Raw genomic sequence first — 25,019 nt, 5'->3', positions numbered from 1 at the left:
GGGTTCCATGGTAATGAAAATAAACAAGAATCCCTGTCCTCATGAAGCTTACATTCTAGAGGAGAGAGATAGGACAAGAAATTAGATAAATAGACAAGTTGTATCGGATGCTAGATAGTGCTTAAGTGGTTTAGGATTGAAGTCAAGGAGCTGGATTTCTGTATTAAATAAGGCACCCAAAGATGACATCCTTGAGTCAAATTTTGAGTGAAGTCCTGAAGGAAGTACAAGTACAGGTAAGCAATGTAGATACATGAACAATCGTGTTCTAGGCAAAGCAAACTCAGGCGTAGCCAAGAGCTCTGGAAATAGCAAGCAGGCCAGAGTGGCCTGAGTGGAGTTACAGAGGGGACAGGAATAGGTGAGATCAGAGAAATCACAGCAGGAAGAGAGCAAGGTGTGTGGGGTCATGGAGATGCTCTTAAGCCACTGCAAGATCTTTGGCTTTACTCTGCATAAGAAAGGAAACCATGGAAGGGGTCTGGACAGAAGAGTGTCACGATCTGACTAATGTTTTAATAGGATCACTCAGGTTGCTGTGTTCAGAAGAGGCGGTAGGGGAACAAAAAGAGGAGCAGGGGTATGTCAATTAAAGGCAACTCATGTGATCCAGCAATCCCATTCCCAGGCAAATATCCAGAGAAAACTCTAATTCGAAAACATACATGAACCCCAGTGTTCATAACAGTACTATCTGCAATAGCCAGGACAGGGAAGCAACCGACGTGTCCATCGACAGATGAACAGATAAAGAAGATATGATATATACATACAATGAAATATTACCCAGCCATAAAAAAGAATGAAATAATGTCATTTGCAGTAACATGGATGGACCTAGAGATGATCATACTAAGTGAAGTAAACCAGACAGAGAAAGACAGATGTCATATGATATACTCATATGTGGAATCTAAAAAATGATACAGATGAACTTATTTATGAAACAGAAACAGACTCACAGACATAGAAAACAAACTTACGGTTACCAAAGGGGAAAGGGAGTGGGGGAGGGATAAATTGGGAGGTTGAGATTAACATAAACACACTACTATATATAAAATAGATAAACAACAAGGTCCTGCTGTATAGCACAGGGAACTATACTCAATATCCTGTAATAAACCATAATGGAAAAGAATATATACAAAAGAAAAGGTCACTGTGTCAAATGCCAGTGAAAGACAAATGAGGAAGAGACCATTGGATTCGGCAAGATCCGGCCACTGCTCTCTTGAGAAGTGTGATTTTGTAGCCGCTCAGTGACAAACTTTCATTGGGTAGGTTTAAGAAAAAGGAAGAGGAAATTTGGAGAACAAGCCTATAATCAACATTTCCAAGGAATTGGGCAATAAACTGAAAGAGAAAATGGGGCATTACATGGAGTCAGATAAGAGAGTGAGTTTTCCTTCCCTCCCGACACCGTACTTTTTTGTTCATGTTTTTGGTTTTCTTCAATGCCTGTAATACTTGCATGCTTTATGCTTTGGGAAGCCATTAAGTAGAGCTGGAAAAATGCTGTAAAGAAAGGTGAGGAGGGTAATGCTGCAGTGATGCTCTCCACTAGGTATGAGATCTGGCCCACAAGTGATTGGTCAGGTCTTCGCTAGAGCCATTAGCTATTCGTTTTCAGCAACAGGAGGGAAAGAGGTGCACAGACACAGATGGAAGTAGGTGGAGAAATGTGCGGAGAGCGTGTGGATGTTCTCTTCTGAATGCTACATTCTTTCACAGAAAGAAGGAAATGAAGTCATCTACCAAGAGTGGAGATTGAATTGCAACTGTCGGTGGTCAAAGGAGAGAGAGGGAAAGTTTAAAATTGCCATCTAGGAGATCATGAGGATGGATGAATTAACAAAGACTAAGGGGTGATTTCTGGGCAGATTTAAGAGCTCACCTGAGGTCATGATTCTAAAGGGGGATGGTCTGGACTCTGCCCATTTTCTATTGTGATCCACTATTGCCTGATGCTCCTCTTTGTACCAAGACCCCGGAATTCTGTGGAGTGCCTGACACACACTCTGCTCTTTCAGACAGCTTTACAGGGGCTCACTGGGACCCTCTGCCTCTTTCTTCCCCACCCAGCCCATTCGAAATCAACGTCAAGACTCAATTTACTCCTAACTTCTTCCAGAATGTAAGTACCCTTGATCTTTGGACAACATGTGTTTGAACTGTGCAGGTCCATTTATACGAGGAGTTTTTTCAATAGTAAATATTATACAACAGTACTACGGGACCCTCCATTGGTTGAATCCACAGATGGGGAACTGTGGATACAGAGGAACTGAAGACAGTGAGGGCCACCTATAATTTATACTCAATTTTTTGACTGGGCGGGGGGTCGGTGCCCCTAACCTCCCCTCCTTGTTGTTCAGGGTTACCCGTACTGATGCCCAGGTGAGGTGGGTGCCCTCATCCATGCTCCTGTATCACCTGTGCACTCTCCTCCCACAGCCTTTACCCATCCCTTGTGATTTCCTCATTATGCTACAGTTCAGGGGTTATCAAAACTGAACAGACATCAGCATCACCTGCTCCCCTTCCCCACAAAAAAGTTTCTGATTAAGTAGATCTGATGTGGAGCCCAAGAATGAGTATTTCTTACAAGGTCCCAAGTGATACTGATCCTGATGAGGGGGATGCACCCTGAGGACCACTATTCTAATTCTCCAAAGGCTAAGGCTGAGTGTGGTTTTTACCTGTCCCCAGAACTTGGCTGCACAGTTGGCTCGGGGTCGAAGCTCAGAAAAGTTGTATTGAGCACCAAAGGCACATTTGGCTGAATGAGAAGAAGGGAAGTAAGGTACCTGAATGGTAAGCACTCTACCCTCTCGGTTAATCTTCAGGTGGTGCAGTCTTCTGTTGGCAAAGTTCTCTGTATCAATGGTGAATACATGGATTTCTTCCTTGCTTAGCTGGTAGCGAACTTGTAAGCTTCCTTGAAAGACAAACATTAGACATTAGAATTAAAGATAGGAGCCATAAATGCAAAAATACGATCAGATTGTCTTTTAATTGATTGTGACTGTTTTCTAGGGACCTATGTCTCAATCTTTTCATCGTTCACATTTTTAAAAGATATTACATATCTTGTGACTATAGCATCTAGGTCCATATTAAAAATCCTCAGTATAGCTGAAATACTTTTGTGTGTGCATGTGTGTGTGTGTGTATGTGTGTGTGTTATCGGAAACCAAAATACCAGTTTGGAAAATAAAACAACCACAAGTCTATTTTGTAACTGGATTGTGAAAACTTTAATAAGATAAAATCATTTCCCACGCTCTCTTCAATTCCTACCATTTCCTAGAACTCCCTTTCTTCCTAATTGCCTTCCTGGAATTTCAGAATATGTAATGTGAAATAAGATTGTAAAGTAATCTAGGCAGAATGGGGGAGAATAATTTGGGGTAATGAGGCCATGACCCAACAGAGTCAGCCAATAGCAGAAGCTCCCTACCGCTAATCCTGGTTTCCTTGATTCCTCCTCTGCTTTTGGCTCTGATCATCATGAATTTCCATTGGGGGTGTATTTTCTCACTTAAAAACTAATCATAGCTCCCCAGCAGTAGCATATTTGGTGCTGAGAGGAGCTCAGACATGGGGCAAGAGGCCTGCCAGGGGAAGGGAAAGGGCCCATCTTGTGAACTAGTGGGATGGTGGCTGGCATGCTCTTTCCGGCTCCTTCTGGTTCTAAGAACTTGGGTTTTTAATATATAATTCAACCCAATAAAATAAATCAGCATGTGATAATTATGTGTCAGGCGTGGTGATAAGGACCACATTCCTTGAAGTTACTTGGGACTCTCTTACCATCCCACTGTGTGGGTCATTCATGCACACATTCTGTATGTACCTATCCATTTTAGAAATCACTTCCATTTTATACATCTTTACCAACACCTGCCTAGCAACCATCCATCTTAGATGTCAGTAATCTCAACCAGGACCCTGTCAAGGTATTTATTCTATATCTTCCCCAACATTCCAGTTTAGGTCTAAAACACCTCAACCATTTCTTCTAGAGCTCTACAGATATTGATCTCACCTTCTTAGGAGGTTTGATGCAATCAGTGACTCCCTAAGTACCCTAAGAAGAGCTCCTGAAACCTCTTGCTAACTCATTGTCACACAGCTCCTAGGAGGAGAAAGTCAACCCATGGCTTTTCAACATAAGTTTGACACCAGTAAGGGCTGACTCCAGTCTTAAAGGAGGCACTGGGGTGAGATGGTGACAGTCAGGGCCAGAGGCTCATTGATCACCTTCCCCTCAGCTTTGTATTCAGTTGCTTGGTCAGTGAGCAAAGAGGCACGTCTCTCCTTCTAGTGCATATTCTGGTGTCATGAGGTTACTGTCAGCTTCTTGGATGGCATTACCCGGGACCCCAAAAAGTTCATTGCCCTAAAGCCTTCTTCTAACTCCTTTATGTGATTCATCTGTCTGCTTCCATTTCCTCCCTAGAGTCTCCCACCACTACCTTTGCATCCAAAAGTGTTTAACATAATGGTAAACTTTGCAAGTTTATAGTCTAATAGACAGGGACTGACAGAGAGAAGATGCTCTGAATCTAATAAACAACAACAGCAACAAAAGGATGGTCTTAGACAGGTGTTCACTACAATTTATTCAGGGAACTATAATGTATACCCTCCTGTGTGTTCTCCATTTCTTTTTGTTTGTTTGTTTTGTTAGTATATGTTGACATTGCTACATTATAAAGGGCATGCATTTGCGGGTGTGTGAATAAGGGCTGAAATAAGAGGTTCATGGTGTGGAAATTAGAAATTGATTTGAGCCCCAGTTAAGGCTTTTCCAAATATGCTTCTGGAATAAACATACGTATAATGGAATGACCTTTGGTCACCGGCAAGTATGCTGTAAAAGTTTTAATGGCTCTTATTAATATTGGAGCACGCTAGCTGTATCTAGCCTCACTTTTTTAGGTCTCCAAGCAAAATCCATGTCATGATTTTTAGAACTATGCAACAGGTATTATCAATGTCATTTTAAAAAATGTCGAAGAGAAATCTGATTCCAAAAAAAAATTGTATTTAAACACAATGATAAGGAATCTACTTTAAATCAAAAAGGATGTAGTCATAGTCTGTTAAACTTCCTTGCTACTTTCTGGACAAAGTTACCACCCCTCGGCTTCTATTATGCTTGAGTTCCTGCTTATGACTCCTCTTTCATCTAGAACAGTTCTTTGTTCCTTCTTCCATTTGATTGATGAAGGAACAGAGGTGCAGGGAGGAATAACTTTTCATCATTCATAGTAAGTGATGGACTCAGAAACGAAATCTAGTTAGCTCTAAAGAGCATGGTTTTCCCATGGAACACAGGGTCCCATGTGTTCATCTCAGCCAAGAACGGTCTTCCACTTCGACTTTTCCCTTTAAGCTTATTCCTACCCAAACTCCAAAAGTAAGCACCAGGTTACCTCTTCCAGGAAGCCTTACCTGGCTTCTCCAAGGTGCCCTCTTCTGCTCCTATAGATCCTGTGCTCACTTCTAGCCTAACATGTATTGGGTCGTGCTGTCCACTTACTTGCTTATTTCCCCTTCCTTCTTTCCTTCCCTCCCTCCCTTCCTCCTTCCTTCCTTGCCTCCCTCCCTCCCTCCCTCCCTCCTTCCTTCCTTCCTTTCTTCCTTCCTTCCCTCCTTCCTTCCTTCCTTCCTTCTTTCCTGTCATTCCTTTCAAAACAACATAAATTTATTGTGTCAAATTCTGGAGGCTAGAAGTCTGAACTGCTGTCTCAAAGGCTCTAGGCTACGATTCTTCCTTGCTTCCTCTGAGCTTCTGGTGTATGCCTGCGTTCCTAGGCTTGTAAATGCATCACTCCAAGCTCTTCCTTTTTCTTCGCATGGCTTCTCCCTGTGTTTCTCTGATAGATCTATATTCAAAGCTGCTCTAATACTCTACAAATGATAACTATATTTCTTTTAGCAAACCATTTTACTATTTATATTCTTCTTGACAATCACCTACTCATGAGAAGGTGAAAATTATGGACTAGAAACTCAGAATTGGAAATTCCAACTATATATCTAGCGTCTCGAGTTGGGCCTTAGGAGAAAGATTCTCACACCTCAGGTTTTTCAAGAACATCACTTTGTTGTGTTTTACGTGTTCCCACTTTGCCACTTTTCCTACACTAGTCTGTCTTCCATACTGTCATTAGTGTGAGTATTCTAACATAGACTTACTTGGCCATGTGATTCTACTGCTTAAAAAATTCCAAGGCTCCTTAATTTTACATGAAACATTCCAACTGCTTAGCCTGACATGCAAAGTCCTTTTCTTACCTTCCAACTTTATCACATACATATTTTTCATAACTGAATCACACCTGAACTATCCCAAATAACCGCCTCCCCCCCAAATAATGCTCCTCCTTGCCTTTGTGCATTTTTTCTTCCTCTGGGACCACCCCTGCCTCCTTATCTCTATGACAACAACTTCTCCTTCATTAAGACCCACCTGATGTGACCTAGGTCTCCACTTGCTCCCAAAACTGATAGTATCTTTCCTTCGTATATTGTCACTGTGCTCACTTTTAGTAACAACCTCAGTGTATCATGCTTTGCTTGTCTTTCTCCTTGAACGTAAGCTTCTCTAGGAGGAATGGGTGCTTATTCATCTTTGTGTCTATAGAGAATAACACAGGGTCTGCTATCTCAAGTCGTCAAAAGTCATTTGTTGAATAAAATGGCCACTCTGGAGAATGTTATTACCACTTCATCAACATTATAAACTAGCAATTATTCAATGTCTACTGTGTGTCAGATACTAAATTAACAAATAGTTATAATGTTATAATTCTATCTTTAAGGAGTTCATAATCTGAAGGAGGCAAAAGCAAGGTCATACTTGTCTGCTTATATGCCTACCATGTATTAGAATTTTTATTTATTTATTTATTTTAACATCTTTATTGGAGTATAATTGCTTTACTATGGTGTGTTAGTTTCTGCTGTATGACAAAGTTAATCAGCTATACATATACATTAGGTTTTTAATCTGGTACTAAAGATATTTTTTATCAGATTCTCAGATTAGAAAGTAGAATTTCAGTGGAGTAAAATGCTCTACAAGTAAAACATAATAATAAAAATAATAGTAACGATATTCACAATGAAATGGGATTCAAACCCAGGAATATAGAACTTTAAAGCGTATGTTCCTCCCACTAGATCATGTTGCCTCCGAAGACATGTCAGGTCACATAGATGGATGAGTTGATGAATATAGAAATGGATGGTTGGGCAAAGGGAAAGGTGAGTGATTTGATAGAAAGGTGAGCATTTGTAAAATGCTCTACAAGTAAAACATAATAATAAAAATAATAGTAATGATATTCATAATGAAATGGGATTCAAACCCAGGAGTATAGAACTTTAAAGCGTATGTTCCTTCCACTAGATCATGTTGCCTCCGAAGACATGCCTGGTCAAATAGATGGATGAGTTGATGAATAGAGAAGTGGATGGTTGGGCAAAGGGAAAGATGAGTAATTTGATAGACAATATAGATACATGTTTTGTGAATTCAAAAGAGTGAAGACAATGATCAGTTACAGGGTTGAGGTAATTAGAAACAGTGTTTCAGAGAAAGAAGTTTATTGAAGAAGGTCGAACTGAATTAGGCAAAAAGAAAAAAAAAAGTACTATGCTTATGTAGCTGTAGAGATATAAGCAGAGCAACGTGGCTGAACTTTACCATGCTTGAAGTGTAGACCCATAGGCCAGTAGGGCTGATGAGAATCTTGGCACATATTCACCCAACCAACCTCCTCATTTTGAAAGATGGAAAAACTAAAACCCTAGAACTTGGAAGAGAGTGGTAATAAAGAGAGAAGCCACATGGAGAAGGCTTGTACTAGAAGGACAAAGAATTTGGACTTATTCTTGTAAAGAGGGACCCCATAAAGGGCTCTGAACACATTGTGACTGGGCTGATTTATACAAAGTGATATTTAAAGAAAATTAGCCTGGGTACCCAGTGTCCACGTCAGATCTAAAAGGGAAGACAAATATACCAGCTCCCACAAACATCAATGGAAAAACCCATGAGGTGCTGGAGTACCACTATGGAACAGGAGTCCATTCTTATATTTCTGTTAATAGAGCATGTCAGTTTCTTGCTTTATCATTTGACTTTGAAAGAAGGAGCTCTTTTACATGTTGATTCCCGTCCAATCCTCATCAGTTAACATCAATTACAGACTTATGCAGCTTCCTATGCAGCCTTTAGTGTCTGCTAACCAGATCATCCTTACCAACCAGCTCCTCGTCTATCTTCACTGTCTGATCCATCCTCTGGTTGCTTAGGCCAAAACTCTAGGAGTCATTCTTACTTTGTTCATTTCCTCTACCAGATATACATGCTACACATCCAAGTCATCAGCAGCTCTCTGGTCTCTACAAAGTAAATCTTGCATCTCTACACCTCTTTCCAGCTCAGTCACCACACCGTCATCCATCCATCACCATCTCTCACCTGGACCATTGTAACACATCTGAACTGACTTCCCAGATGCTAGTCTTAACTCTCTTTTCCCTCACACCCCTCCATTCTATACACAGAAGTCAAAATAAGCTTTTTAAAGGGTAAATCTGATGTCATTAATGAAAATGTTTTAATGACATCCCAATGCGCTTAGAATAAAATCCAAATTCTTTCTCTAAGGTCCTACATGACCTTATTTCATTCTACACTTGCCCTCATTCACTAAACTCCAGCTACTGTTGACCTACTTTGTGTTCCCCTAATGTGCTGAGTCCACTCCTGCCTTAGAGTCTTTACAGCTGCTTTTCTCTCCACGTGGACTGTTCCTCTTACAGATATTTGCCAGAAATCCCCTCTTCATTCATGGGCCAAACGTGACCCATGCGGTGATGCCTCATGCATCCATGTACCCCTACCTCAATACCTCCTCCTAACAATGTTTTCCAAACTGTTAGTCATGATTGATTAGTACATCATGGAATCAATATCAGAATTCAGTATCTGTTATTACTAACTGCAGCCTCTCTGTAATTCCAATTATAAGCATTTCACTCTCTGACTGCAATCTTCTCCTTTTCGGGTTCCCTTCATCTAATCCCTGGATTCCCACAATCCTTTTTCTTTTTTTTTTTTTTAATTGAACTAGAGTTGGTTTACAATGTTGTGTTAGTTTCAAGTGTACAGCAAAGTGATATATATATATATATATTCTTTTTCAGATTCTTTTCCCTTATAGATTATTACAAGATATTAAGTATAATTCCCTGTGCTATAAGTAGGTCCTTGTTGTTTATCTATTTTATATAAAGTAGTGTGTATATGTTAATCCCAAACTCCCAATTTATCCCTCCTCCCCTTCCCCTTTGGTAACCATAAAGTTGTTTTCTCTGTCTGTGAGTCTATATTTGTTTCATAGATTTCATTTATATAAGTTTTTTAGATTCCACATATAAGTGACATCATATGATATTTGTCTTTCTCCATCTGACTTACTTCACTTAGTATGATAATCTCTAGGTCCATCCACGTTGCTGCAAATGGCATTTTTTCATTGTTTTTATGGCGAATAGTCCACTGTATATATGTACCATATATTCTTTACCATTAATTTGTCAATGGACATTTAGGTTGCTTCCATATCTTGGCTATTGGAAACAGTGTTGCAATGAACATTGGGGTGCATGTATCTTTTCGAATTATACTTTTCTCCGGTTACATGCTCAGGAGTGGAATTGCTTGATTAGGTGGTAACAAAAAAAAATGGGCAGAAGACCTAAATAGACATTTCTCCAAATGAGAATACAGACGGCCAACAGGAACATGGAAAAATGTTCAACACGCTAATAATTAGAGGAATGCAAATCAAAATTACAATGATGTATCATATCACACCGGTCAGAATGGCCATCATTAAAAAATCTACAAATAGTAAATGCTGGAGATGGTATGGAGAGAAGGGAACCCTCCTACACAGTTGGTGGGAATGTAAATTGGTGCGGCCACTATGGAGAAAAGTATGGAGGTTCCTTAATAAAACTAAAAATAGAGCTACCGTATATTCCACAATCCTTAGTATAAGGATTAATCTCACCAAATACTCAGTGTTCCTCAACCCCTTCATGTCCTCTCTTCTCTATTTACCCAACTTAAATTGCTGGTGCATCACCATGACCCTCTTCTTGAATAAACTCTCAATTCTCTTGGCCCACTCATACTTTATTGAATGAAGATATTTGCTTGGCAAAACCATAGCTGCTAAAATCCAACCTTTATTGTACCTCTGCAAGGTTTAGCTGGCACAAAAAAATATAAACCCTGCAAATTGCTTATAAGCCACTTTAAATTATTCATGATCAACTTCAAGTGGGGCTTTCTTGTGTCCTCTCAACCTCGTTGTATTTCCTAAGTCCATTCACTGACTTAGATAACTACTTAATGGCTTTTCTTCTTTCCTCAGATCTCCAACTTACCTTCTCCTTCCCCCATCTCAGCTCATGACTTTGACTCCTGCTTCCCTAAGAAAACTGAAGCAATCAGAACAAAACTCCCAGAAACTTCTGCCACCATATTTACTATCAGATCAATCTCTGAGCCTGTACGGTTTGCCTTCCTTTCTATTGACTTATATGAACTGTCCATGATTATGTAATGTCATCGTAGGCACTATTTATTCTTCTCACCTGTTTGAAGACATCACTAAAGCAATACTCCCTTTCTTTACAATTTTTCTTCCTCTCTATGTCATCATTCCCATTATCATTTTTTTTCCAGTTTCAATGGAATAAAAGGAAACTTCTTCAACTTTCTTAATGTCAGCCATGGCCATATTTCTCTGCTCTCTTCTGGCTTATGATGCACCTCCTGAGGCATCATGTTATACTTCCTGAATCCTATTTCTCTTTTCCATTTGCTCTTAAACTCTTTCCAGTAAGATTTTACCCCAGGGTCTCCATCAAAACTTCTATTGCCAAATCATCAATGACTTTCATGTTGCTAAATCCAATTTTCCATTCATGAACTCCAATTTATTCTCACCAGCCTTGTATCCAATCACTCTCTTCTCTTTTATAAAACTTTTCAATTGCCTTTGAGAACATTACTGTCTCCTAGTTGTCTTCCCACTTCACTGGCCCCTCCTTTTCCCTCATTTCTGAGTCCACTATTTCTCCTTGTCCTCTTAATGTTGCAGTCCCAGGGCTCAACCTGTGGACTTCTCTATCAACACTCACTGCCTTGACAATCTCATCCAGTGTTATGGCTCCAAATACCATCTTCGTGGTTTCTTAGGGCTACTGTAGCACATTACTCTGGATGCTAGAAGTTTGAAATCAAAGTCTCAGCAGGTCCATATTTCTGCCAAATGCTCTAGGGGAAAATCTTTCCTTGTTTCCTCCTAGTTTCTGGTAGCTCCTGGCAAGCCTTGGTGTTCCTTGACTTGCAGCTGCATCATTCCAATCTCTGCCTCTACTGTCATGTTACATGGCCTTCATCCCTCTGTGTGTCTCTATGTGTCTCTGAGTCTCTGTATCCTTAGCTCCCTCTTCTTATAAGGACACCAGTGATTGGTTTCAGGGTACACTCTAATCCAGCATGACTTCATCTTAACTAATTATATCTGTTAAGACTCTATTTCCAAATAAGTTCACATTCTGAGGTTCTGGGTGGACATCAGTTTTGGGGGGACACAGCTGAACCCGGTATACTATCTAAATGCAGACCAATATCCAAATTTATATCTCCAGCCTGGCCTTCTGCCCTCAACTCCAGACTCCTCTATTTAATTATCTCTCTTCTTGGTTGGCTAATAGGCACCTCAAACTTAATATGCCCAGGACTGAACTCATGACCTCTTCCAAACCCGTTCTTTCTATGACTCTTCCCAACTTAAGCACCGACAATCCTATACATCCAGGTGCTCAGCCAAACAATCTTGGATTCCTCTCTGGTGTCTTTTTCTCATACCTTATGTCCAATAAGGCATGACATAGTTTGGTCCCCCACCCTTCAAAATATATCCTGAGTCTCACCACTTCTTTGACTCGCCACCAATTCCACTATTACCAATCAACTCAACCTGTCAACCAACATTTCTAATCCAGACTGTTTCAATAGCCTCCTAACTACTTTTCTTCTATTCTAACCCCTTGTAGTCTATTCTCCCCAGAGCATCTCAAGCAATCCTGTTAATGCATAAAGAAGACCAACCACTCCTCTGCTCAAAGTCCTCCAGTGGGTCTCCATCTTTCTTTCCCAGTGTAGAAAGCAACATCTTTGGTTTTCTTTATTGAAATATAGTTAATTTACAATGTTGCATTGATTTCAGGTGTATAGCAAAGTGATTCATATACATATATATATAAGTATATAAATGTCATTCTTTTTAAGATTCTTTCCCACTATATGTTATTACAAGGTATTGAACATTGAATGTAGTTCCCTGTGCTACACAGTAGGTCTTTGTTGTTTATCAGTTTTATATAGAGTAGTGTATGTATGTTAATCCCTAACTCATAATTTATCCCTCCCTGCCCTTTCCTTATTTTTAGTAACCATAAGTTTGTTTTCTATGTCTGTAAGTCTATTTCTGTTTTAACAAGAAAAAGAGTAATTAAGTCCATTTGTATCTTTTTTTGTACATATAAGTGATATCAGATGGTGTTTGTATTTCTCTGTCTGGTTTACTTCATTTAGTATGATAATCTCTAGGTCCATCCATGTTGCTGCAAATGGCATTGCTTCATTCTTTTTTGTGGCTGAGTAGTATTCCATTTTATATATGTACCACATCTTCTTTATCCATTCACCTGTCAATGGACACTTAGGTTGCTTCCATGCCTTGGCTATTGTAAACAGTGCTGCTATGAACATTGGGGTGCATGTATCTTTTCAAAATTAGAATTTTTGTCTTTTCCAGATATATGCCCAGGTAGAAGGCAGTATCTTTGTTGCGATTATAAGGTCCTAAGGTCTTCATTACCTCTCTCTCCTCACCATCTACTACATTCCCCCTCATCTCTGGGGCCCAGCTACAATGTTTTCCTTACCAGTTCCCAGAGAGCAAGCACATCTCTGTTTCAGACTTTGCATTTCCTGTTCTCTGTCTGGAATGATCTTCTCTGGGTACTCACAGGGCTCCTCCACCTCATCCCTGACTCCTTCATGTCTTTGCTCAAATATCACTGGTTTCAAGAGTTCTTCTCTGATGACCATGTTAAAAACTGCAAGATCCCCACCTCACTCATACTATCTCTGATTCCTTTACCCTGCTCTTTTTTTTTCCCAATAGAGCTTATCATCTTGTAACATTTTGCTTGTTACATTTATGACTTACTGCCTATCTCCCTCCATTAAAATGTATAAGGGCAGAGATTTAATAAAATAGAAGAATCTAGAACAGAAAACATAAATATGAGCCACCCTATGTAGGGAAAATATTGTTTCAGACATACAAACCCATGCTGAGTCACTATGTAAAAACATTTCCTACTGTATATTTTGGCCAGACATTGTTGAAAGGGCCTGGCCTTTCAAATAGCTATTTCTATAGTATTTATCACCAATCTACTCATTTATTAATTTTTACATCTTTCAATTTGTTCAGTGATTTTCATCCTCCATTTAAATTGAAAGCTCCATGGTAACAGAACTTTACCTGTATTTTTCCCGGGATATTCTCAGTGTCAAGAAAAATGCTTAGCATATAATTGGGTGGAAGGGGTTCAATAAATATTTATTGAATTTTTTAATAGAATGAATGAATGAATGAATAGGTATTTTCAGTGATATATGAAATATATTCCCTTTACCTCATCCATGCTTAAACGTATACAATGCAAGCAATTATTTAAGGGTTGATAACAATAATTTTAATAATTATCATTGTTATAGCTATAAATGTTAGCTGTTGTTACTGTTATAATCAGTATTATTAAAATATCATTTATTGCCCATCTTGTTCTAGGGATTGTCTTAAATGCTTTTCTCATATTTCATCTTTAGACCTCAAAAGTATGTCATACACATTATTATTTTTTGCTAATTGTACATATGAGGACGATTTAGTTTGTCTAACTTGGATGGACATTTAAATCTCAGCCATTTCATGCAGACCTTTCCTCTAATCTGATTGTGATCTGCATTTCCCATAACCTCACAAGCATGGAAGGGTAACATCCACACTCTGCATCTCTTCCTTACACCCACCATATGAAGATAAAGCATTTAATAAAACCCATTTAGATGAAGGCCTATGTCTGTATGCTAATCCCACTTAGTTAGACTTCACAGAGAAAACATGAAAAAACAATTTGTGGCCATTCTGAAGCCAAACTCAGTTGTCCAGAGCTTGTTCTCAAATCACCACATGCACAATTGGATGCTAAATTTCATGAGATGTCTCAAAAAAAAAAAACCAAAAAACAAAAAACAAAAAAAACTCCATATTTTTAAGCTTCTTTGAAAAAAAGAAAGTTTATACTTAAAAGAATTGCACACTCCATGGAAGATAAAGTCCATTATCATGGCAAAGTTAAGCATTATGGTTATTCTCCTGAGTTTCTATCTTTGGCAAGGTGAGGACAGATTAGAACCGAAAAGAATCAGTTACCCTAAAGAAAATATTCTCAGCTCATTGAGAATTTCTCATGAGTCAGCAACTGCAATGCGCTGGGCATTCTCAGATCCACTCAGCTCTGATGGTTTTCTGGGGTTCGATTCATTTCTTATTCAAAAACAACCTTGAATACTCTCAGAGGAAGTCATAAACAGGTACAAAATCTTCCAGCCTATTTGGTGATGGGTTGTGGTTTACTTCATACAGCCTTATTCTAAGAACCTTCATAAGCAACAATTATCTTCTTCTATTTCAGTCTTCCTGTTTTCGTTTGCACAAAATATTTCACAATCTCTTACCTTTAACTGAAAAGTCATTTGCATAGAAAAAGAGTCCCATTACTGGGAATAAATGCAGACCAACTATCCCTCTTCCATGGCATTCTGTCCAGACCTACTGGTTCCCTATTACCTGCATCATGTAATATCAGCCTTTTTTCAATAAAAGAAAAATACATAAAATTCTGAAATTAGGAGTTTAATTTTGTATTTGTCAGTTGATATGTATGAATGAAACCAAACAAGTTCTTCTGGTTTAGGCTTGTCCTCTGAATTTAGTCTTTACAGCATGTGTAAAACGCACAGACCACAAAACTCCATAAGAGACACTGGCCAATGCTTTACGTGTTTGGAGATTTCATCGCGCTACTAAAGATCTGTTTTCTTTTCTTCTGAGACCCAATTAGAGTTTACTTCCATTTAAAAACTCTCTCCTATTCATTGTGTATAATTTATGGAGTTCAAAGGCAATAGTCATTAGAACTCAACATTGTAATTAGTCTTTAAAATATTCGAGATGAGGCGGCTTTGTAAATTTTGTTTCCTTTTTAAGATCCATTTGCTTTTGAATATAGAAGCTTTTGATCATGGCACTTACAATTTTACAATATTTGGAACTAAGGTTAGTTGTATGTGTTTTGAACATTTTTTTAAAGTTTTTAAGGACCACAGATCCTGACGATATAAAGTGATGCCAATTCACAGAAATATTGGGTCACAATTTGTGATTTGTTACCTAGTTGGTGACAGTGTCACTAAGGGCCACTACTTTCCTGTATCGAGGAGCTCCTGGTCATTTCTTTACATCTCCTGGGGCCCAGTAAAGAGCTCACCAGAGCAGACCCTCCATCGACACATGGCAGATGAAGATCCAAGCCCCCTGATGGGTCAGGAATGGTGATATTGACACTGACCCAGAGAAGAAAGACTCAGCCTTTCTCCCAAGACATGCACAGCCATTGGTGCAACCCAGAACAATAAAGCCATTACAAACAGGGAAGAGAAATGCTGGGAAAGGATATGCATATGACAGAAAACTGAAAAAATCACAGGAGGCTCGCCTGGGGTGTTAAACCCTGAATTGGAGTCCTGAAGAACACATAAAAGTTAGGTACGTGGATGAGAGGAAAAAAGTGGGGTTTTCTAGAGGAAATAGTATGTTGAAGGGAGGGAGATGGAACAGAGGATGCACTGCATGACTGGGGTTGGGTGGAAGGTAGGTGTGCCTGTGGAGAATAAATAGAAAGCAATACTTGATACAAATTTGGGATGTGAAACATAATCGTGTTTTTTAAGGAAACCATCACTTCTGTCAAGCCATGATGTTTCCCAACACATCATTTTGCTTTTTCCAAATGTTATTTATGAAGTTAATTCCAACAAGGACCTACTGTATAGCACCAGGAAGTATACTCAATATTTTGTAATAACCTATATGGGAAAGGAATCTGAAAAAGAATATATATATATATATGAATCACTTTGCTGTATATCTGAAACTAACACACATTGTAAATCAGCTATACTTCAATTTAAAAAATAACAGTTCATTTCAAAGGTGCTGTTCTGGATGACTACTCAAATACATTTTCTAAAAGTCTGTCATTCCAGGCAGTAGAGTGGGTGATGATTTGACCCACAGCATAAATGCATCCCTACAAGGAGCGGAGCCATACTGCTTTCAATAACCAGGTCTGAAAGTTACGCTCAGCATCTAACTCCTTGTGCATCACTTAACAGAAGTGGTGAGGAAGCAACACTCAAAAAAAAAGGTTGAGCATAGAATAATGTTGCTGTTGTGGTGCTGGTTGTTGTTGTTTTTAAGATTTAAAGAAATGAAAGGTACAGCATGGTCAGAGGCTACCCACACTCTTGAGCCTTTGTGTTTTCCTAATGTCAGTCAGTCCTGTGCAGGCTGCCAAGTGTGAGGATTGCCAAGCAGTTAGTGCTGGCTTCAGGCACTTCCATAAATTAAAATATAAATGTTGGTCAATTAGAGATGATTTCTTAAGCATTTTATAAAAATCATTAACAAAGAGTGTAACTAGCTCATGAATAACTTCAGGCACTTTTCACAATGCAAATTCATCAAGACATAACCATAGAACCCTGCTTAATGGCACAGAAACAAACAGGTGGAGGTTTTTCTTGAGAGGAGGGGCTCCTCCAAGTCCGGCTGGTAGAGTCCCACCTGTTCCTAAGTGAGGGTCCTGTCCGGGATGTTGTCCCCTCCTGATCCCTTATTCTGAGTCCAAAGTTAGCCTTAGAAATGGAAATGTTGATTTGCATCTGAAAGACACACTCCGAGAAGAGGGTGGAAGTGAGGTTTATCCAGTGCCTATCCAGTGCCAAGCCTTGCACAAATTCTTGTGTATTTATTCACCACATTTCACTGGATGAAGGAGTAGGGTGGTATTTAGGGATGTCCCAGGATGCAGGCTCATGGAGTCTGTTTCTGGGCCCTCCCCAAGACTTGCTCCAAGATTCCTCCCCCCATCCCTAGGAGGAACCAACCATTTCCCTGGGTCAGAGGTCATGCCATGACAATTTATAATAGTTATTATTTTCTGCTATAAATGCACCCAACCAAACAAAAAGAAGCTCAAAGAAGTTGAAAATCTACCTGAAGTCTCCAGGCCTAAACTACGTCCTCTAATCAACACCCTGGTTTCAGGGCAGATAGGAAGCTGTTGGGGAAGGGTCTTTGCTTACTGATCAAAAATAAAACAGAGAGAAGAGACCATAGCAGCAGCCCAGAATACTTTTTATTTTTCTCCTCAATCCTTCTTTCCTTCCTGAACATGTGGTACAGTAGGATTCAAATAATAATAAAGAATAATATCTTCCCCCACCCCAGACAACATACTAACACACACACTCTCTCTCCCAGTCATGCACTCGGACACATACAGCATGCCCTTGCCTAACTATCCAGTTTAATCTCTCAAAAAAGATTTAAACATTCCACATGCACTGAAGAGAAATGACAAGCCACCTTGTTCACTACTGAGATGGAGAATGTCATGTAGTATGCCTACAGGAAAAACAAGGGCAAATGCTAATGATGGTCCTGGTGGGTGGGCAGAGGCCATGTGATTAATACTCCATATTTTACAGATGAGAAAAAGCTGGGCTCAGAAACCATGAATGATGTGATGGAAATGAGCTGTGATGTGATGACGTCATCCACCAGTCAGTCAGTCCCCATGGGCTTATTGAGCATCTACTATGTGCCTTTCTTTTGCTGGTGCTCCCAGTGAGGATGGAAAGTAAACCCACATCTACCAACAAAACCAATGTCATGACCCAGAGGAAATGTCCCGGACTCTGTGGGAGCATATAACAGGTAGAAAGGGGCCCAGCTTATTGAAGGAGATCCCCCCACCCCAATATTCTCCAATGCCTGAGTTAGTGCATGGCCTTTGCACTGACCATCCTTTCTCTAGCATTCTCCTATGTATCAACAAATGTCCCTTCCTTCACTATGTCTGTGACAGTGTTACCTCACTGTGACCGAACCTCCCTGCCTATCAACATGATACAGTCCAATGCTTTGGGTGTATTCTCCAATTTGATCTCAACCTTTCTACTGGCCATATCTCCACAAATCCTCTCCCAGTGTCCTATACTTTGGCCAAAAGAGGTTCATATCACGGTAAGCCTTACTATATTTCTTCCACTGTTTCTCATATATAATGAGCGCTACCTGAATACCTGCCAAATGAAAAAATGAATGCCCTTCTGAAAACCTGTGGATAGAAGGTAAACTAATGTGACCTTTTCACAATGTCAAATGCATTTGTCCACTTATGGATAAGTTGAAATGGAGACAAGTATGCATTTTCTGAAGGAAGAGTACAATGTAACTGCCTTTGAGTTTCCCCACCATCTAGCAAAGATCTCCAGAGCATCCCAGCAATACCACATCATGGGCAATACGTTCTAGTTCTTGGGAAAGGGGTCAGAACAAGAAGACTGCTGACAGGAAGTTCAGTCCCCCGTGTAAAACTGGGCTGGGTTGTTTGCTAGAGGGCCTTGTACACTGTGCGACTGAGTTTGGGTTCATACTTCAGGGGTCAAGGAGTCAGTGAAGGTAAAACTGAGGAGGACCCTGTGAGACTCCCGGGTACAAATCCTTTCTGTGTCCTCCAAGATTTTCCCTGCATGCCAAAGGGTAGATTCAATTGGTTGCACGTCAGGGAAGGAGGGGATGCTGAAACAAGGCAGGAGCAGCCAAGAAACAATAGTGCAGCCTTGGGGCGGGGTCCTGGTCCCCCCTCAGGAAATATATATAACAATATATCTCTGAGTTCTTCTGGAGGAACTAAGCACCCCCCCACCCACCCCGCCCCAGGTGGAGGATGGTAACTTCAGGCAGAGCCCAAGATTCCTGGAGCACCGTCCTGTTACCTCACTACCAACCAATCAGAAGAAAGTCTCACATCCTGCAGCCCTCACCCCAGATTTTGCCTATTAAAAACCTCTTCCCTCAAACTGTTGGGGAATTTGGAATTTTTGAGCACAAGCAACCCCTTCTCCTTGCTTGGCCCTGCAATAAACATTTCTCTGCTCCAAACTCCAACATTTTGGTTTTTGGTTTATTAGGCCTCACTGTGCATCAGGCACAAATAGAGAGAGTATTATTGTAAGATATATTTTAGAAAAACCACAAAGAAAATCCCCAGGCCACAGTGAAGGGAGTGTCCAGGGGTGGTGAGGGTTGGGAGGTGGGCAAACCATCTAAACAGCTCTAGGCACATTTAAGGCAAGATTGGATAGAGGATAGAAAAGATAATTTTGAGGCGGAAACAGACAGCAAGACAACAAGACCAAAGGGATTTGGTGGTAGGCTGGATGTATTAAGGCAAAGAGGAGAGCCATGATCCCAGGATTCCGAGTCTGGGGTGATCTGAGCCCAGCTGACTATCTCGCCCCCTCTCACACACACCCCCATCTCTGTGGTCAGCTAGACCATCCTTCACATACGCTAGACCTCCACATACCGCCCTCCCTCCTGAGAGAACTTCTGCACAAAGTGCCATGTCCTCTACTGGAATCAAGCCCACCCAACAAGCCAGCCCTGCCCACCCTTCATTTCTCATCACAAATGTTGAAACCGAGCAGGACCCTGTGGGGCTCCTGGGCATGGAAGCCTTTCTGTGCCCTGTTACTTGTTTGTAGGGCACAGACTCCAGCCTCCATGATCTTCCCTGAGTTCCAAAGGGCAGGTTCAAACAGTTGCTAATCAGGGAAGGGAGGGGATGCAGAGACAAGGGAGGAACAGACAAGAAACCACCTGAGGCCAGATTAAAGGAACCAGAGAAGCTCATCAAGGTGAGGAGACCACCTGAGATGATATTAAAGGAGTGAAGGCCAGCACACACCCTGATCCTTATCAGCAACCTGGACCTTGAACTATTGCTATAAAACTCCTCACCAAAACCTCCTGGGTTGGGGCACACAGTTTTTGAGGGCAGGAGCCTGCTGTGTCCCGCTTTGCCTGGCAAAGCAATAAAGCTATTCTTTTCTACTTCACCCAAAACTCTGTCTCCGAGATCTGATTCGGCACTGGTGCACAGAGGCTGAGCTTTTGGCATCAATGCCTCTCCCTCAGCGAAGCCCTCTCTGTGCCCCCTCTCCCCAGTTTTGATATGAGCTCTCATAGTATCCTGTCTTTTCTCACATGAAACTTTTCAGTTTGTAACTATATTTCTATTCCTGTGGATACTTTCTTAATATTTGACTCTTTCCACAGAAGGCAAGCACTGGGAGGGCAGAGATCCTGTCTGTTTCACTCATCTCTGTATCTCCAGTGTTTATCAAGGCCATCTGGCAGACAGTAGTTAATAGATTGTTCCCTAATGAGTAAATGAAGGAATTAATTAATAGCTTTCAATAACACAGGCAGTATAGGAAGAAAAAAGACAAGTTTTAAAATGGGGCAAAAATAGATTTTAACTACTAAATGGTAGGTGGGATATCAAAGTTATAATAAAAATATAAAGTTAAATATGGCAAACAAACAGCAAGAAATGTGGGGACTGGACTTTTGGAGAGAAATGGAGGCTGGGGATGGAGAAAGAAGAGCCATTGACAGAGAGATTTTGAATCCCGCAAGCCTCTCAGAGTCAGTCAGCCATGCGGAAGAAGACGTTGCTTTATTTTTTATTTTTATTTTTTTAAATTTTACTGAAGTATAGTTGATTTAAAATGTGTTTAATTTCTGCTGTACAGCAAAGTGATTCAGATATATATATATATGTATATTCTTTTTCGTATTCTTTTCCATTATGGTTTATCACAGGATATTGAATATATTTCCCTGTGCTATACAGTAGGACCTTGTTGTTTATCCATTCTATAGATATACATAATAGTTTGTATCTGCTAACCTCAAACTCCCAGTTCATCCCTCACCCCCCTCCCCCTTGGCAACCACAAGTCTGTTCTCTATGTCTGTGAGCCTGTTTCTGTTTTGTAGATAGGTTCATTTGTGTCATATTTTATATTCTACATATCATATGGTATCATATGTATTTGTTTTTCTCTTTCTGACTTACTTCGCTTAGTATGATAATCTCTAGGTACATCCATGTTGCTGCAAATGGCATTATTTCATACTTTCTTATGGCTGAGTAATATTTCATTGTATCTATATATACCACATCTTCTTTATCGACTCATCTGTCAGTGGACATTTAGGCTGTTTCCATGTCTTGGCTATTGTAAATTGTGCTGCTGTGAACATAGGGGTGCATGTACCTTTTTTCAAATTATAGTTTTTTCTGGGTATATACCCAGGATTGGGATTGCTGGATCATACGGCAACTCTATTTTTAATTTTTTGAGGAACCTCCATACTGTTTTCCATAGTGGCTGCACCAATTTTCATTCCCACTAACAGTGTAGGAGGGTTCCCTTTTCTCCACACCCTCTCCGACATTTATTATTTTTAGACTTTTAATGATGGCCATTTTGACTGGTGTGAGCTGGTGCATCATTCTGGTTTTGATTTGCATTTCTATAATAATTAGCGATGTTGAGCATCTTTTCGTGTGCCTATTGAAGAAGACCTTGCTTTATAGTCATTTAGAAATGTTGCCTTCAGGTTAGTTCTTCAGCTCCCCAGGTCAAAGACTGGTTATAATGTATGAGAATGACAACCATGTTCTTTCATAAGATACCCCATAATCCTTCCAATGACAGAATCACTGTAGAGTTCCATGACATGGTGGCCAAGCTCAAATCTTGACCCTCTGTGCCTGTCAACATATTGTCTCAGAGGCAGGACAGAGCAGTAGGTATGATTAACTAGTCTACCTGGGTCAGATTCCAATACCTCTACATGGTACCAGGGAGGCCCTGGGCAAATCAAATGGCATAATTGTACTTCCATCCCGTGTGTGCAAAATGGGTATAATTATAGTATGTACTTCATGAAATTGATTTAAGTTATATAAAGTACTTTAAGAGTATATGGCATAACATTCATGAATGTTAACTACTATCATGATTGTTATTTTGATTATTATTTAATCTCTCTGAAGCTACATTTGCAGGAATATCATAAGGAAACAGGATAAAGAATCATCATCATCATCCTCAACATCATTATCATCACAAGTTGGCTTGGGCTTGATCCTTTGTGTCATCATTTTTATTGTTAAAATGATTCTGCAAAGAGCATTGTTAAGGCAGTACCATATTTAGAGCTCCATTTACACGAAGGGAAATTAGAAAGAAACAAATGTGGCTGAACACTGAAACAGCCCCTTGGAGAGCTGGTCTCTCTACCAACTGAGACCAATTGAATGTGTACAATCTGCTAGGTAGCCAGGAACCTAGAAGAATTTTGAAAGACCTAATCCTCATCTCAAGTTCAAATTTCTGCCTACTGAAAGGGAAATTTTAGAACAGATGATTTCCTGGGAGAAACAGGTTTATATAGAAAATAACCAGTGCTTCTTATTTATTTACTCTTTTGTAGACAAAATTGTGTCTAAAATATCACAATTGCTAGATACTAATTCAATTGCAGCTGAATTCTGTGCTAAACCAAAAAATGGCCCAAATAATTCTTCTACTGCTTTCCCTGGATGGGGCACTAAATATAGAGCAAACTGTGAAACAAATAGGTCTATCCCATCTGCATATGTTTCATCCAAATAGCCCCCTTCGCTAGGAAAAGAAATGAGTTATTTTAGCCAAAGATGAGATAGAGTCACTAAGGTGCTTCAAAGCCAATAATTAACTCAGGGTTGTAAAATTGTACTCCATGCTTTGTTCATGCTCTCCCCCCTCATTTTTATTGTTAATTAATGAAAATTTCTGATAGTCCAAATTTAGTATAAAGCCATAATTTTCCTTCCCAAAGCCACTTAAAGCAACTTAATGTCATCTATCTGGTGTCTGAAACCCAGTTACAATATAATTTTCTCACAGATTCAAATTCCACTTGCGTAAAACTGAGCCTGCTAATAATCCACAATTCCTTCTTACAGAAGATTAGAGGTGGTTATTCCTGCCCTTGGGTTGCAAGAGTTTCACTCCTGCTGGGGCTAGCAGAGATAAGCTTTTACATATAGAATGGATAAACAACAAGGTCCTACTGTATAGAGGAGAGAACTATATTCAGTCTCCTGTGACAAATGATAATGGAAAAGAATATTTTAAAAAATGTATATATATATATATATATATATGTACAACTGGATCACTTTGCTGTACAGCAGAAATTAACACAATGTTGTAAATCAACTATACTTCAATTTAAAAAATGGATTAAAAAAAAGAATGCTGAGAGAAGCATAAACTTAAATCCTTAGGGTAAGTGTCTTCGAAATCAAAGACGTTATTTATTGTTTGCAATTCTTATTTGCAAAAGTGCTTTGAGCTCCCTGGGGAAAGCTGGAATACAAACCCTAGGTACATGTGTAATTAACAACTCTTTAGTAGGGATTATGGCCTCTCCGAGTAAGACTCTATTTATACACTGACACTCACAAAAGATAAACAACAACTCAAGGCTATTCCCCCTGAATGTAGGGAGAATTCATCTGTAGAATGCTCGAGAATGTGGGTGGGAGCTATCACACACACAGCACATTTCAATCAGCTCTCAACCCAGGAGACAGTCCCGTGGGACACGACTCCACTAGCCTTGCTGGAGAACTGGCAGGAAGGAGTAGTAATAGTCTGTAAGAGTACATGTGTCAAGAATCCTCTCCCAAAGAATCATAAACCAAAACAAAACCAATCACTCTTTCCAATTCTTCCTTCTATTAACAATCCACAAAATGGACCTGTGTGATCGACCTGAAAGTACAGATACAATAAATGCCATTTAGATTATCATACTAAGCCGAGTAAGTCAGACAAAGACAAATACCATATGATATCACTTATATGTGGAATCTAAAATAAGACACAAATGAACAAGTCTATGAAACAGAAACAGACTCACAGACATAGAGAACAGACTTGCAGTTGCCAAGCTGGAGAGGGAGTATGGGAGGGAAGGATTGGGAGTTTGGGATTAGCAGATGCAAACTATTATATAGAGAATGGATTAAACAACAAGGTCCTACAGTATAGCACAGGGAACTGTATTCAATATCCTCTGATAAACCATAATGGAAAAGAAAAAAAAGGTTGTATACATATGTATAACTGAATCACTTTTCTGTACAGCAGAAATTAACACAACACTGTAAATCAACTATACTTCAATAAAATTAAAAAAAAAAAAACCTACGAGGGGGTGAGGTATCTGTGGCAGAAATAATTTCATTTTAGAGGCCACTTGTATTTTTAGATGACAATTTGAGTATCTGCCCTAACATTATCTTCAGACTAATGCCACTAGTAATAGTACACAACTGCATTTGTATGGAACTCTGTGCTTTACAAAGCACTTGACTAACCATCCATTGACTCCAGAATCTCTCATGAGAGTTTGGAGATGAATAACTTTCTTAAATCTGCTTGTAGCCATTTTTGTTTTCCTATAGTCATCCCTTGGAAAAAGGTAGCTTTTCCCCAATGCCTCTTCATTCTCCTTTCTACCCTTCCTGTCTTGAGACCTTTCTCTAGCTCATCAGATGATAAAGGTGGAGTT

General features: G+C 39.7%; 1 protein-coding gene across 1 annotated transcript in view; it reads right to left on the bottom strand.

Moving 5' to 3' along the window:
* Positions 1 to 25,019, bottom strand: part of CNTNAP5 (contactin associated protein family member 5) — an 862,652-nt gene that overhangs the window by 47,966 nt on the left and 789,667 nt on the right. The window contains exon 20 of the mRNA XM_082397815.1: positions 2,811 to 2,941. Within this exon, the coding sequence (XP_082253941.1) occupies positions 2,811 to 2,941 (131 nt within the window). The remainder of the gene's footprint in view (positions 1 to 2,810; positions 2,942 to 25,019) is intronic.

The sequence above is a fragment of the Balaenoptera borealis genome (assembly GCF_965194805.1).
Source record: "Balaenoptera borealis genome assembly, chromosome: 6".
Taxonomy (NCBI): Eukaryota; Metazoa; Chordata; class Mammalia; order Artiodactyla; family Balaenopteridae; genus Balaenoptera; species Balaenoptera borealis.
This window is presented reverse-complemented; position numbering and strand designations above follow the sequence as displayed.